Here is a 15255-nt window from a genome sequence, read left to right on the forward strand (position 1 = left end):
GGAGGACCCGGCAGGACAGAAGTTGGCCATTAGAACTTGGTAAGACCTCTAAATGGTCGTCTAATTTCGTCCTTTCGCTTTTTTCTGCTTTCCTACCCCCTCGCTTTGACGCGTAAGGTGGTTTTTGGAGGCCAGCGGGGAAGACCTCTCAGAACCTCAAGGAAGGCGACTGCAGGTCTGCATTCTGCGGCGAGGTCCTTGACAGTTTGCCTGTGAACTGTAAGCAGGGTGCAGCCACAGTCCGGGCACTGAGTTAAGTTAGCACATCTTCACAGGGTAGAGTGCGAGAAGGCCGTTCCGGTGGGCTGCAGCACCTAATATAGGGATGCGGGGCTCCCGGGGTGCAGCTGCCATTGCGACGGATGTCATTGGTGCTTCCGCGATCGGTCACGCTGAGGGCATTCCCATTGTGAAATACTGAGCGAATTGAAGGAGATACAGTGCTTTCTTTTTTATTTACAATGATAACCACAATTATTATCCACTATTTATTATTTTTAGTAAATCACATTCTATTAAGAATAAACAGTAAGTAAACTCTCACAACAGGCTACGCAGCTCCTCGTCCAGGCAATGGTCATCTCGAAACTCGACTATTGTAACTCTCTCCTGCCTGGAGCCTCTGCAGTCACCATAAAACCACTCTAGATTATCCAATTTATGGCAGCCCGTCTCATCTTCAATCAGCCAAAATACACCCATGTTACACCTCTTCTCACCTCTCTTAAGAAGCAGTTGAAAACCCACTTATTCAAAAAGTATTTCAGACAAATCTAACACACACTCACACACACACACACACACACACACACACACACACATATATATATATATATATAATTGTTTCTTCATCTAGCACTTAACAATCTCCGAGCATGCTCTTTGCTGACAAGTTAGGCTCAAAATCTATAGAAATCGAACGAGAATTGCTGGTGTCTTCCTCCTGTAAGTCGCTTTGGATAAAAGCGTCAGCAAAATAAAGTAAGGTAAAGTAAACTTCTCCCTTTTGTTGTGTGCACTGGTGTGTGCTCTGCTGTATTTCACAATGACAATCACTTCAAATCAGTCCCGGTTTAATTAAATGTCTATAAGCAATGTATTAATGTAACACTGTTGGCTTGCCATGATCGAGAACAGTACAAGATTGTACATGAATTTGTACAGCGTTAATTTTAAGACTCACAAGACTCCTCCAATCAATTTTTACTCAAATTTTACTCATAATGTGTATTGCAAGCCTGAATAGATCATAAAGATGGACCCCTGCGCACAAGACAGCAGAAGGCATAGAAATGAAATCTGAAGTAGCTATATGAAAAATACACAGGATTATACATCTGTGTAAGTGCTTGGCGTCAAAAGACTGTTCAATACCAGCAGGCAAACAGTGCTAAATAACCTTTTGCTTTAGTAGTTATTGCTCAATCGATGAAGAGTATATTTCATCTGTGTTATGTCCATTTACATATGTTGCAACAGCTACAACTGTGTTCATCACTTGGAATATCTTTCGAAGTGGATTGCATTTTGATAGAGAAGAGTCAGTAATGTGTACAAAGGCACCTCTCTCACGTTCCATGTTTTTTGTCTCTGTACATGCATCTCATTAATGATAGGAAGTGCTTTGAATTCTAAATATTAAGAGTGATCTGATCACTCTTGCAACTCTAAATTGCTAATGCATCAACAGAACTAGCATCTGTCAGTGAGTCTCAAGCTTAACACACCCTTTGCTGGGCTGTAATTTCCCAAATGTATCACTTTACTCTTCCCCATTTAGTCAGAGAGGTTGTTGTCTCTAGATTGACCTTAAATGTAAGTGTGTGAGTGAATGGTGTGTGTGCGCCCTGTGCTGGGTTGGTGTCCCACTCGTGGTGATGTCCTGGGATGGGCTTCAGCAGCTGGGATCCTGAGTAATAGATTGTAAGTGAGTGATACTATGATACTCAATATGTTTTAAAGTGTCTAATGTCATAACAGATAAGGCAAGATAAGGTGAGGTCTGGTGAGGTGCAGTGAGCAGCAAGGCATGATCGTTGCGTAGGGATGGTACCTTGGGACAAAATATCAGCATTAGGGATGTTACAAATAAAAATATACAGCATAATATTATATTTTTTTGGTGATATTGAATCGATAGAGGGACACCAAATATCAATATTTTGTATACCAAGGTAGTCCACCGGGTGGTGCCGTTTTCTTTTGTAAGGTCAGCAGAGGTGAGTCCACATTCGGCTACAACATCCACTCCTGTATTTAATATGTTATTTAACTGAGATTTTAACAGATTTTAGAAGCTTTAATAATTCAGCAATTCTGTGAAATTGTGATTTTTTTCCCGTGTTTGACATATGGTAGCATAGTAAATAATGCTAGAATAAACATTCTCTTTCTCCAAACAAAACGTTTCACAGCTCATAAATTCATTGCATGAGGTCAAAAACAATCATCTGCAAAACAAGGTCCTCGCTAACATCCTGAAAATGAACATGCTGTTGGTTAAGTCACAGGGATTTATGATGGGCCAGATGAAATATAGAAAACTAAGCTGATCAATTGATCTGCCAAGGACACTTTTACACATTCAAGGATTATGTTTTATTGCACATGTCTGGCAGGGATAATGTCATTGTCAGATAGAAATTCCATATTTCATAGACTATCCTCACAGGCTGGTATTACTTTTTTTTTTTTGTTAAGAAAAACCATGATTGCTGTCACACCTCTTGTCTAAAGTCAGGGGCACTACAAAAAGGAGAGAAGAGAAAACACCCCATCAAACCCGAAAAGCATGAAAAGTAACAAAAAAAAAGTAACAAACACACACATATGGGGTAAAAATAAAGCCAAATGGTCACTTTGCTAATAGCAAAGGACATAAGACTGCCATGTAGTTCCTCTCTTTACAGCTCTCCTGCTCAGACCTCTCAAGCTTCTGTTACAGTCACCATTATGGCATATCATACCGTGTATGACTATGTATGTGACAAATAAAATTTGAATTTTGAGTGCTCCACACCACTCAAGGCCACCAATCACAGAACTGAGTGGGAGGAGTTCAATCATGGGCTGATTAGCTTAAATCCTGCTGAGAGCAAATGCAGAGGTAGAGAGAGAGACACACCATTCATCACGTGACATCATATTGCATTGTATGTGCCTCCAGAGTGCAATACAGTGTTTTGGTATGTACAAGTTGAGCCACATATATTTATGTAACAGGGCAAAGTGAAACCAGAATACTGAGCAAAACTTGAAAAAATTTTAAGGACAAAAAAGCAGAATTATAACAAAAAGTAAACAAAGAGGAAAAGCGAACAAAGCAGTGGTGGCCTAGCGGTTAAGGAAGCAGCCCTGTAATCAGAAGGTTGCCGATTCGAATCCCAGTCCACCACTGAGGTGCCACTCCCCACACCGTCCCCACACACTGCTCCCCAGGCTGATGGTTTAAAAGTAGATGACACATTTAATTGTGTGCACGTGTGCTGTGCTGCAGTGTATCACAATTATTTCGATTTCACTTTCAATTTCACTTTCATTTCACTAAATATTGCATGGTGGTTCTGTACCTTCTGATTACAGGGCCACTTCCTTAACCGCTAGGCCACCACTGCCCCTCATTCCACACTCTCACCCCAAACAACTGACTTTGGGCAGTGGTGGCCTAGCAATTAAGGAAGCGGCCCTGTAATCAGAAGGTTGAAGGTCAAATCCCGATCGACCAAGGTGCCACTGAGCAAAGCACTGTCCCCACACACTGCTCTTTGGGCGCTTGTCATGGCTGCCCACTGTTCACTAAGGGTGATGGGTTAAAAGCAGAGGACACATTTCGTTGTGTGCATTGTGTGCTGTGCTGTGTATCACAATGACAATCACTTCACTTTATTATATTTATTATGTTGGTGCCCATGGTTGTCTTTGTAGACTCAGAGTTTCTGATTCATGCAATGACTTGTCCTGTGCTCTCTCTATACTCTTCTAGCTTCAGTACGTCATGTGGAATGTTCTTTTTTCAGACAGACTTCATTTTCACCAAAACCTGAAATATGCTATATTTTGAAATGAAAAATACAAATACTTATTACTGCAACGCCTCGGCTAGTCTCACATGATAATGTGAGACTAATTTTTGCCTAACAATTCTCTATTCTCTTGCTTTCCTATCCTGAACTGCTGAGCTCATTGTTGACTTGGTAATGTAGGTGAAAAAAATGCATGAAAGAATTTGGTGAGATGGGATCTGGGGTGGAGGTGCTGGTTGAGGAGGACCTGCAGAAGTCAGCATCAGGCAGCATCAAAACAGATCATCAGGCTGATATGATAATCAAGTTTAACGTTGCCTACAATACTGCAAAAGAAGACATTCACATTGTTCAGTTTGAAGCCCTTAAAACACTTGCACTTATAATTTAACTCATTTGAACTCATCTTTCACTCATTAGTAAATGCATGAACTAAATAGTTTTTGCACACTGTAGAATTTTTGCTTGTAAATACAGGCTACTAATTGACTTTCACAGTCATTTATTGTAAAATGTCACAGGGAATTACAATAGATCACCAACTATTTACAGTACTTCCACAGCAGCCATGGACATAGGATTATTGTGGTATAGCAGTTGGTAGCTATGGAACTGCTGTATATTGCTTAAAATGAATTACAATAAATGCCTGTATATTGAAATTATTACTGTAATAACCGAGTAGCCAGTAATTCACTGATAATTGGATTTTACATGTGATTTTACCATAATTACAATATTTTATCATTACAATATTTGAATGTGAAATAGTATTGAGAAAACATTGTAAAATGTAACAGTGCTTATCCTCAATCAAAATACTCAAGAAAACAATTCTCACTGTATGAGAGCAGAGCAGATAACAACACAAACAAGGGCATTGTATTTATAACTTTTATCTGCAGTACCAGTCTTTACCAATTTACTCAGCCCTGAGTGCACAGTGACATGCTCTAAATGGGGAGCTAGCATTATTTGACACATCAGTTTAGTAATATCAGGTGGATTTGATGGGTCAGAAGTGTTCAGGTTTATGTTTTAACACAACTGCTCAGTCTGAACTACCACATTCTCATGGCTTCGATTTCACCACAGGACATGGTGCGTCTGTCAAAGCTATGAATAGGAACCCTGTGGTTAAACATTGTCATTTAAATGAATGTCACCCAGATGCAATAAAGAAATTTCCTGCTTGACTGATGCAGGCTGCCATGAGCCGTCATTGTTTAGGAGATTTCTCAGCAGGTACACAATTATCACTACATTGAGAAATCAATTAGTATCACAGGGCATAAGCACAAACTTGTGATGTGAATAATGTGCTTTCAGCAGCACAGTACATTGCATGTATTACATTACATCTTGTTAAATTAATTTCAATGCACTTCTCATATATCCTTTTTTAGATTGTTGTTCCTTGAGAATTCCAGCAGCAGGCCAACTGGATAGTTTGACTAGCTTACATCAGCCCATGAAATCACATTTGTTATGATGATGAAAGGTTGGTCTGAAAAAAAGATTTTGTGTATAATCATGAAACTGAATCAACTCCGGTGTAAGGTGATGCCTGAACCTGATGACTTTGTGTTCATGATGTCCAAGAATTGTGTGTACAGTGTAGAGTGGAAAGTGGTGTTGGTCAGTGGCCTTGTACATAGAGTAGTGAATAGTGCAGTGAGTAATTAAGTCATTTCTTTTCATCTTTTGCTGAGCAGTAAGTAGCTTGTCTGCTAGTTTGTTTCCTGTCTCATTTAAATAGTAAATATACCTGCTCCCATCTGTGCAGGTACAGGAATAGGAGATTTTCTTCCTCTATTGCTTCAGAGGTGGGGAGTGACAAGGTTTTTTTCCCCTTGATGTCATTGGATTCATCCTTTATGTGGCCATTCTGATGATGCTAGAAAACCTTGTACCTGCCTGCAGCATCTCATGGAACTTTGGTGAAATTCAGCTGCTGCCATGTGCCATTCCAATCTACCTTGCAGATCTTTCACTATAATGGCCAAAAAGCCAAAAAGCTTTTAAAGAGAACATGAGATGACGCCGATTGTTAAGTATTTTATGCTAAAAGAACAGCCACAATTAATTTAGAGAATAAGAACAAAACATTTCACCACAACAATCATTTTCCTTTATTAATCTAGCAATAATACATTTGGGCTAAATTGTTCTTGCCCCACACAATTCAGACTGTGCACATCTGGTCATTTAAACAGGGCCCTTACCCTTAAAATAGTAGGAATTAATAGTTAATTAATTTTTTCATTCCGGTAGCAGGAGGTAATGCTATACAGCCTCTTGCTTTATAGTGCCTTCAGTTCAGAGGATTGATAACAATAAAACTCGTTGTGCAAGTGAGTTCTTTATGTGTGGGACATTGACGCACATTGTCAGGCTTCGTACCTTGTGTAAACATCTTCAAATGTGTTATATGCTGTCTTTTGAAACTCTGGACATTGACCAAGCTATATATCTGGATGGTTAAAGCCTGTTAAAGAGTTGATTTTCTTTATTATGCTGATTTTGGTCTACCAAAAGGATTTTTTGTTCTTATCAAAAAGAAAAGGAAAACTATGTTCTTTATCCCCACCTTCATTCTATTAAACATCTTCTATTCTCAGGCAAATAATTCTTTTTAGTCCCTTTCTTCTTGCTAGAGTCTTAAAATAGTTGTGTTTATCTTTTTCTTTTTCTCTCTGTCCAGGTGGGATCTGCATTGCACAGTCTTTGAAAATCCCACACGACCGCAAGCAGGCCGACTTTGACAAGATAATTCAGCAGCTCCTTAGCACCAGCAACGCTCGTGCCATCATTATTTTTGCCTCTGACGAAGACATTCGGTGAGTTGCAAAAAACTTTCCTGCAAGCTTAGTACTGGAAAAAAATCTGCATAAAATTGCATCTCTGGTCTCAGAATAGTAGAACAAGACAAAATTAACTTCAGTAAATGGATTTCTGGTATTATAAGAGTGCAAAACCCACAACCAAATTGTAACTATTTGACTATGGACATTAGTTTGAAAGCAATCCTGACTTCTCAATAACTAAAACAAATATTTAACAGGGCATTGCTTGGTTTAAGAATATGTCAGTCATAGAAGGTCAGTCATAACTTAATGCCAGATGATTGAGTAGATATATTGGTAGGATGGTAGGTTGGTAGGATGTGTACATATTTTCCACTCTGTCTTTGAAAGTGGGACTCATTTGTATGTGGGTGAGTTTCAGGGGAATTCTGAATGCTACTAAGAGAGCTGACCAAGTTGGACACTTCCTGTGGATTGGCTCAGATAGCTGGGGGGCCAAGAGCAGCCCAATTCACCAGCTTGAAGACGCAGCCGTGGGGGCCGTCACCATCCTGCCAAAAAGAGCAACCATAGCTGGTAAGAGAGCTGTAGCTGTAGCTACAGTTGCTGTATGGTAGCAATGACCATTTGAAAATGGTCATTGCTATGATTTATTTTATATACACCCTTTAGCCATTACATTGGCAAAACTGACAGCTGTAGTGATTAACATTGACTATGGTAGTATAGTTTCACCTGGTGGTGGGTGACATATGCAAGTGAGCAATTTGTCCTCAGAAAAAATGGACAAGTATAAGGACTTAAGTAACAAATGCTAAATGGCTGTTATAGGATCTCCGTTACTGCAGTTATGGTGGGTTGTTCTGCATCAAGTAAGCAACACAGAATATGTGTTAACTGACAGCTGCATTCTATGAAGGCTCAGTTTATATGCCAGTGAACTTGCGGGGGAAGAGGAGTCACTAAGCCAATGGCATGAGATTCTGATGGTCATCCGCACTGGGGCTGAAGGCTAACGGTCTGGTGCTCACCCAGCCATCCAGAGCGCTGAGGTTTGAAGAAATCCCCATGGGTTTGGATGATTCCCCATCCACACAGGACTGTCTGTTTGTGTGTGTGCATCACTGAGACGTGAGTGTTGGGAGTGGATGGGGGTTGAGTTGTCCTCTGAGACATTGCTAAGGATGCTGCTCATAGCCCCCTAATAATAGGAGGGCGTTTCATTGCAGCACAGTGAACTGTGTCATGTTTGATGTGAGCTCCAGTGAGTGTGTCTGTCCATAGCTGAGAGCTGAGGGAATGAGGGAGATTGAAGGAGAGTGAAGGAGATTTAGGAGAAGAAAAGGATGGTGAGAGCTGTGCTAAAGTGGTGAGAGCACTTTTTTTTCATATCTGTCTAAAACCTTTGAATATAGTCCTATATATTTTTTGTCCTCAACTTCATGGAAATCAATGGTTAAATGGAATTTTACTGTACACGGTTTTTACTGTACAAGTTCTAAAACTTTTACAAACAACATCAAAGAGGAGAGGGAGATACATTTCATTCATACTCATTCATACAGCTATCTTGATAAATGTTAAGGTGCCGGATTTTACTTAATAAAATAAGTAAAATAATAATCAGATTATCAGGTGCAAATTTAAGGAGCAGGCTATGATGTTACTATTACAGCTCGGCTTCACGAGTACCACAGAGTCATACATATCCCATGAACAGTCAATGCTAATATACTAAGTTGGCAATGGGATGTGTGCATCACTGAGACATGAATGTTGGGAGTGGATGGGGGTTGAGTTGTCCTCTGAGACATTGCAAAGGATGCTGCTCATAGCCCCCTAATTGGTTTAATTGGTAATTAGCCCCCAGGTTGAGGCCTTAGCCAATAGTGTGATGCTGTAGGGCCGGCATTGCTTCTCCGACTCTCCCCCTTTTCTTTGGGTACTGGCATGTGTTAGGTTCCCTTGGTTCAGCTTGGTTTCAAATGTTCCTTTCTTCAAATCTCGGGTGTGGTCAACCCACTGCAACCCACCGCAACGTTTTGTCCTCTATCCCCTACCGGGGATATCTCAACTATCAAAGTTGACGCCCCTGTCCATCATTGCAGGAACTTCCGGGAGACTCCACAAGGTGACTTGGTGGTAGCTGTGGGTTGCGTGACTTCAAAAGCATGAAAATCATGACTGCTGATTTCTCCCAAGAAACAAGAATGCAGGTGACTCTGGAGGTCACTTCTAGCAGAGCTATGGCTTCAGAGGTCTTCAAACTCTTGGGATGTCTGAAAGAATGCTAGAGTGCTGGACATTTCCTGGCCCGGTTTAATAATGAGTTGGATGGGAACACTTTTAGTATAGGCTGAAATTGTGATCTCTTCCATGTGTTATCACGTCATCACAATGCAGGCTTCAGGGACAGTTTGTCCAGATATGGAATGTCTGGGGGCTTGACCGTGAAACCACAGAGGGAAGACAGGTGATGCCCGTATCCGGCAATGATTGTCGGATTGTCGTCGCTCTGTATCTGTGTCAAGTTCTGGGCGGTCTAGGATTCGGACGGTGTCAATTTGGTCTTGTGACTGTATGGTGTGTCAAAGGCACTTGTGTAGACATTGGAGCTTCGTGAGGTCTCACCAGCACATGTCCTATTTACTGTAAGCCTTTAAGGCCAGCTGTCTCCTCAGTCTCCGGACCTGAATCCAATCCAGATGGTTTGGAGTGAGCAGGACCGCAGAGTGAAGGCAAAGGGGCCAACAAGTGCTAAACACCTCTGGGAACTCCTTCAAGACTTTTGGAAAACCATTTCAGGTGACTATGTCACGTCCATGCGGGCATGACACGGCGGGTGAACGGAGAGGATGACGAGGAGTGACGAGGAATGGAGGACGCTTTCACCTGACATCACGGAACAGGGGTTTAATGGTGAATCACAGGACAGGGGAGACATCCGAGACGTAGACACTGGTGAACATGGAACATAACTTTAAAGACCTGACAGCGAACAGAAACGAACAGGGCAGCTTTATACAATTAACACAGGTGAAAACGATTAGGGAACATTACACAGGACAACAATTAACCCCCATTTCGGACCGGATCCTGACAGAATCCCCCCTCCTATGGCACGACACCTGGCGGGCCAGACGAAGCAGTCCATGAAGGAGGGAGAAAAATCCAAACACAGAGTCTGAATGGTTTGAGTGGACAGGAGGAATCGAACGGAATTGACTCGAGGAGAGAAAAGATGATGAACAGGTAGGAATGATAAATGACTGACTGAATGAATGAATGACTGGTCCGGTATTCCAGATGGACGAGCGGCGGATGTCCAGCGCAGACGGCTTTGGGCCAGTGAGGTACCGGCACCTCGTCCGCCATCCGCATGCGTCCGCCGCTCCCTGTCAGTCTCCGGCTCGCCCCGCTGAATGGCCGCTCCTCACCTTCAACGCTGCCAGACACGGGACTGAGAGTCAGGGGTCGGGACCCTGCTGAACATGAAGCCATGGAAGACCAGGGACAAGGAAGCTGGCGGCGTCCTCCCGGCGAGTCGCGGCTCCTCCGATCTCAGCGGGGCTGCGTCAGGTGGCGTCCAAATGTGGGTCAGGTCTTTCTGTCACGTCCATGCGGGCATGACATGGCGGGTGAACGGAGAGGATGATGAGGAGTGACGAGGAATGACGAGGAATGGAGGACGCTTTCACCTGACATCACGGAACAGGGGTTTAATGGTGAATCACAGGACAGGGGAGACATCCGAGACGTAGACACTGGTGAACATGGAACATAACTTTAAAGACCTGACAGCGAACAGAAACTAACAGGGCAGCTTTATACAATTAACACAGGTGAAAACGATTAGGGAACATTACACAGGACAACAATTAACCCCCATTTTGGACCGGATCCTGACAGACTACCTCTTGAAGCTCATCAAGAGAATGCCAAGAGTGTGCAAAGCAGTAATCAGAGCAAAGGGTGACTATTTTGAAGAATTTAGAATATAAAACATGTTTTCAGTTATTTCAACTTTTTTTGTTAAGTACATAACTCCACATGTGTTCATTCATAGTTTTTTCATAGTTATATATGAAATTTCATAGTTATATATGAATGCAGTTCATATACACACAGACACACACACACACCTTATATATATATATATATATATATATATATATATATATATATATATATATATATATCTCTCTCTCTCTCTCTCTCTCTCTCTCTCTCTCACACATCACAAGGTTTCACTAATCCCCAAATTCACACCTGATCATGTGCGAGGGCATGCCAAGAACCCCAGGTAATGGCTATTTTTGGGATGGACATTCTGGAGGAAGTTGAAGTCCACTTCAATGTTTGGTTCATTTCGGAATATGATCGCTTGAGGTGTAGAAAGTAATATCTGGGTCTAAGAAGGAGGAAGACTTTCAAAAGAGTTGCATCTGCCTTGACATATTCTGAATGTCGGTCCAGGAACTGTCTGACTTCTTGCCTTGAGGTTATCCTGATCAGATCTTCTGTAGTGGCTCAATGCACCATTTTTAGGTGGAAGTCAAGGTCTTGGTGGTAAACGTGGACAGCTGACCTCCTGTGGGCCTAGTCGGGAAGTTGGGGATATTTTGGGCTTCCTAGCAGTTATCCTGTATGGACATGGTAGGATACAACAATGAGACAGTGCTAAACTAGTGAAATAAATAATACATGTGCAAATACTGCTGTGCAAAACGGAACGGTGCATTAATAGATAACAGTACAGATAGATAAAATTACTCACCCAGAAGAATTAAAGAAAGGATTTTTCTTTGTTCTCCAGAACTTCTGGCGGGATCTCTGAATGACCTTTGCTCCTGGAAAGAGAGAGCTCTTGGATTGTATGGCCCATTTGTTCCTATCTTTAGATCAACAGGGAGTGCACTGATAAACTCTGGTAATTATGCCCTGGTATGTGCCCACACAGTATCTCGAAGTGTCTCCATTGCCACTCATCAAGTACTTCACAAAGTTGGATCTGTGCTCTGCCTACAATCTGAGAGGGCAACAGGTGGAAAACTGCATTCATCCACCCTACCTGGACGATGTCCTCATTTATTCACCAACCCTGGAAAGCCACATACAACATGTGATTGCTGGCACACCAGCTGTATTGTAAGCTGAACAAATGTGCCTTACACCAGCGCTCCACCATGTTGCTGGGCTTTACCATCTCACCCCAGGGTGTGGCCATGGAGCCCAAGAAGCTGGAAGCAGTGGCATTGTGACCCCTACCCATGACACTGAAACAACTGCAAAGGTTTCTTGGGTTTGTGAATTTCTTTGGTCACTTCATCCGTAGCTACAGTACAGTCACACAGTCACAACCCCACTGCTTTCATCAAACCCTCAACAGGCCCTTTTCATATGACATCAGGTGAGGTGGGACATCTTTTTTGAACAATTTCATTTCCACCTGTCCTACCTCCCTGGTTCCTGGAATCAGAAAGCCGACGCCCTGTCCCGACAGCTCTTCCTCTGAACCCGAATCAATCCTTCCATCCCACCGCATCCTATGCCCTCACCGGTGGTCCCAGGAGACTAAGATCCGGGCCCCCAAGCCAATGTCCTACCAGGGTGCCTGTACATCCCCACACCTGCCGGTCCGATGTCCTTCACTGGTTTCTGGTGGCCATCGTTATGAAGGGATGTACAGGCCTATGTGGATGCTTGTGACATCATGCTCGGACCAAGTCTCACAACACTCCTGCTTATGGTCCCCTGCACCCTCTTCCAATTCCTCGGCGTCCCTAGACCTATCTCACCTTGGACTTCATCACCGGTCTCCCCGAAGCCAACGGAATGACCACCATCCTGAACATTGTGGATCGCTTCTGTTGGTCACCCTGCCCAGCCTGCCCTCCTCTGCCACAACTGCTGAACTTGTGCTCCAGCATGTCGTTCGCATTCACAGGTTCACCCAGGACGTTGTCTCTGATCAGGCACCCCAATTTGTCTCAGCTATGTGGAAGGCATTCTGCCGACTCGTTTCCAACTGCAGTCTGTCCTCTGGCTACCACCCTCAGACCAACGGCAAGGTAGAGAGAACCAACCAACAGCTTGGCCGATACCTCTGGTGCTTCGCTTCTGTCAGGTGAGCGAGTCAGGTGACTGCGAGGAAGAGCAAGGATTGGTTAGGACAGGATATAAACAGTAAGTCCCGGACCTGCTCCTCGCTCAGACATCGTGTTTCATTCATGGTCCATGAGCTCCTACCTGTTTCCTGATCCCGTCTCCAGTCCTCTCCATCTCCGGTACCGTGAGTTCCCCTTCTCTTCAGCTCGTGAGCTACTTTTATCGGCCGGTATATTGTAACGCCGTTTCCCCGGTGGGGTTCTGCTTTTAGCGCTCGGTCATTACAACAACAAATCGCGTGTGTTTTCCAACCTCCCACGGCTCTCTCCGCGTTTGGGTCAATCCCGCACGCTACAAGGGCGTATCCAATCTCTCACGATTGTCTGTGTGGTTACACGCCTGACATGTTTCGGATCATCAGCGCACCTGGCCAGGTTACCTCCTTTGGGCAGAGCCCACAGGTCTACTTTTTGAGGTCTGCTACAGATTCCAACCGGCCTTCTTCGCCCACCATGTGACCGCTGGTGGGGTCCTGTTGACCCGTCAGATGATCCGTGGCTGCGGAAACGTCTGGAGAACAGCGCGGTTGGCCCTCATCACATCCACCCGCCGCATCATCCCAATATGACTGACGACACAGACACCGAAACCAACTGCGCTTCCGAGCTGTCAACTCAAGATCTTCATCTCTGGACCGAGTCACACAAACTGTCCCCTCGGTGTGTCTCATCACCCTTAGTGAGCAGCCATGACAGGCACCTGGGGAGCAGTGTGTGATGAGGGTGCTTTGCTCAGTGGCACCTCAGTGGCACCTTTTTAAAACAACATGACTGAAACTGCAGGAAATGGTACTAGAAAATAGCATTTGTTTGTCTGACCTGCTCCAACCCCTCCCTTTTAAAAGACTGGGGCAGTTTTCAGCACAATGGCTGCCCATGTTCCTGTCAACTAACTTAGACTGAAGTGTCAGTGGCAGACTGTCAGAAAGAATCCCTCCCGTGGTGGAGGCACGGGCCAGGAATGCGCTAATCACGTTAGCTAATACTGCTACTGCCCTCTCACCCCGCCCCCACCTATCTTCTTTATTCATATCACCTCCATTTTCATTGAACCTTAAAGATGACAATAGACAGAAGGCCTTTCCTCAGCTTGAAAACAGAAAGCCAGACCAGCAACTGCAAAGTTACACCAAGTCTAGCTTCACCCTTGTATAGTTGCTCAAAAGTCAAATCTACACAGTGAGGAACAAAACTGAATATATGCAACAACACAAATTGTTGCTTTTTTATTGAACAGTGATTTTCTGAATAAAAATCTTAATTTCATTAAGGTCCATGTGTAGAAATATAGAAAATGTATTTGAATGTATTGGAATCTTTCACATGAGCAGTTTTCAGCTTTATAATAGGACTGCAACACAAATTTCTCAAAATATTATCTGAACAGACCACACAAAAATACAACACTGATCAATATTTACCTAAAAATGCAATGCTGCTGTGCTCGAGACAAATGTGTGGCATTACATATGGAGAAGCCAAGCAAGGTTAATTTTTGTATAATTTGCCAATGAAAAACTGAATTTTGTATTGATTCGATAAAGATTGTGTGTTACGTCATTTCACTACCCTTACAGTTTTACAGTACATGTTGCCATTCATATTGGCATCCAGTGGGGGTGATTTTATTTTATTGCCGTTCATATGCATTTCTAAGTGAACTATTGCATTTACAATAATTTTACATTTTACAACCTTTGTTGCCTGTGACTGGTAAAATGCTACTGCCTCTCTTCTTCTGAAAACTTCTCACAGACATCGATATGGCTGGGCACCAGTGTTTGGTGCTAAATTCATTGCAAAGTTCCTCAAAATGGCAGGCCTAATGTTGTAAATGGGTTCATAATGAGTGCCCTTCCTTTGGTGGCCTTCCTGAAGGAAAATAGAGCAATTTAAATTTGATTGGAATGATTGGAAATGTCACATTTCCAATCATTCCCCGATGATCAGCGTTTAGTTTTTGCTTTGTCTTGTGTTCCTCTGATTACCTTTGTTGTTGTCACCTGTTAGAACTAGAACAAAATGTATCACCGTTTTGCCATTTGGCATTTTTTCTTTGTTTTGTGTGTGCGTGTTTTATATTTCTGTGTATTTCATGTGCCCTGTTTTATTTATTAATAAAACTGTGTTTCTGTGTCAAGCATTTTTCCCCAACAGTAGAATCCTTGTGGGCAATATGATTAAAGGTGTACCCTGATTCAGGGTTATTGTAGGGGCAAAAATATGAAAATATAGTATGAGTAATGAGTATGTGCTCCC

The 15255-nt window shown here is 42.9% G+C and overlaps 1 protein-coding gene across 2 annotated transcripts in view; it reads left to right on the plus strand.

The window, feature by feature from the left end:
• grm7 (glutamate metabotropic receptor 7) overlaps positions 1-15255 on the plus strand; it is a 193010-nt gene that overhangs the window by 87638 nt on the left and 90117 nt on the right. For both annotated transcript variants that reach the window (XM_028997654.1, XM_028997653.1), the window contains exons 3-4: positions 6727-6862; positions 7251-7405. In XM_028997654.1, the coding sequence (XP_028853487.1) occupies positions 6727-6862; positions 7251-7405 (291 nt within the window). The remainder of the gene's footprint in view (positions 1-6726; positions 6863-7250; positions 7406-15255) is intronic.

The sequence above is a fragment of the Denticeps clupeoides genome, chromosome 12 (assembly GCF_900700375.1).
Source record: "Denticeps clupeoides chromosome 12, fDenClu1.1, whole genome shotgun sequence".
Taxonomy (NCBI): domain Eukaryota; kingdom Metazoa; phylum Chordata; class Actinopteri; order Clupeiformes; family Denticipitidae; genus Denticeps; species Denticeps clupeoides.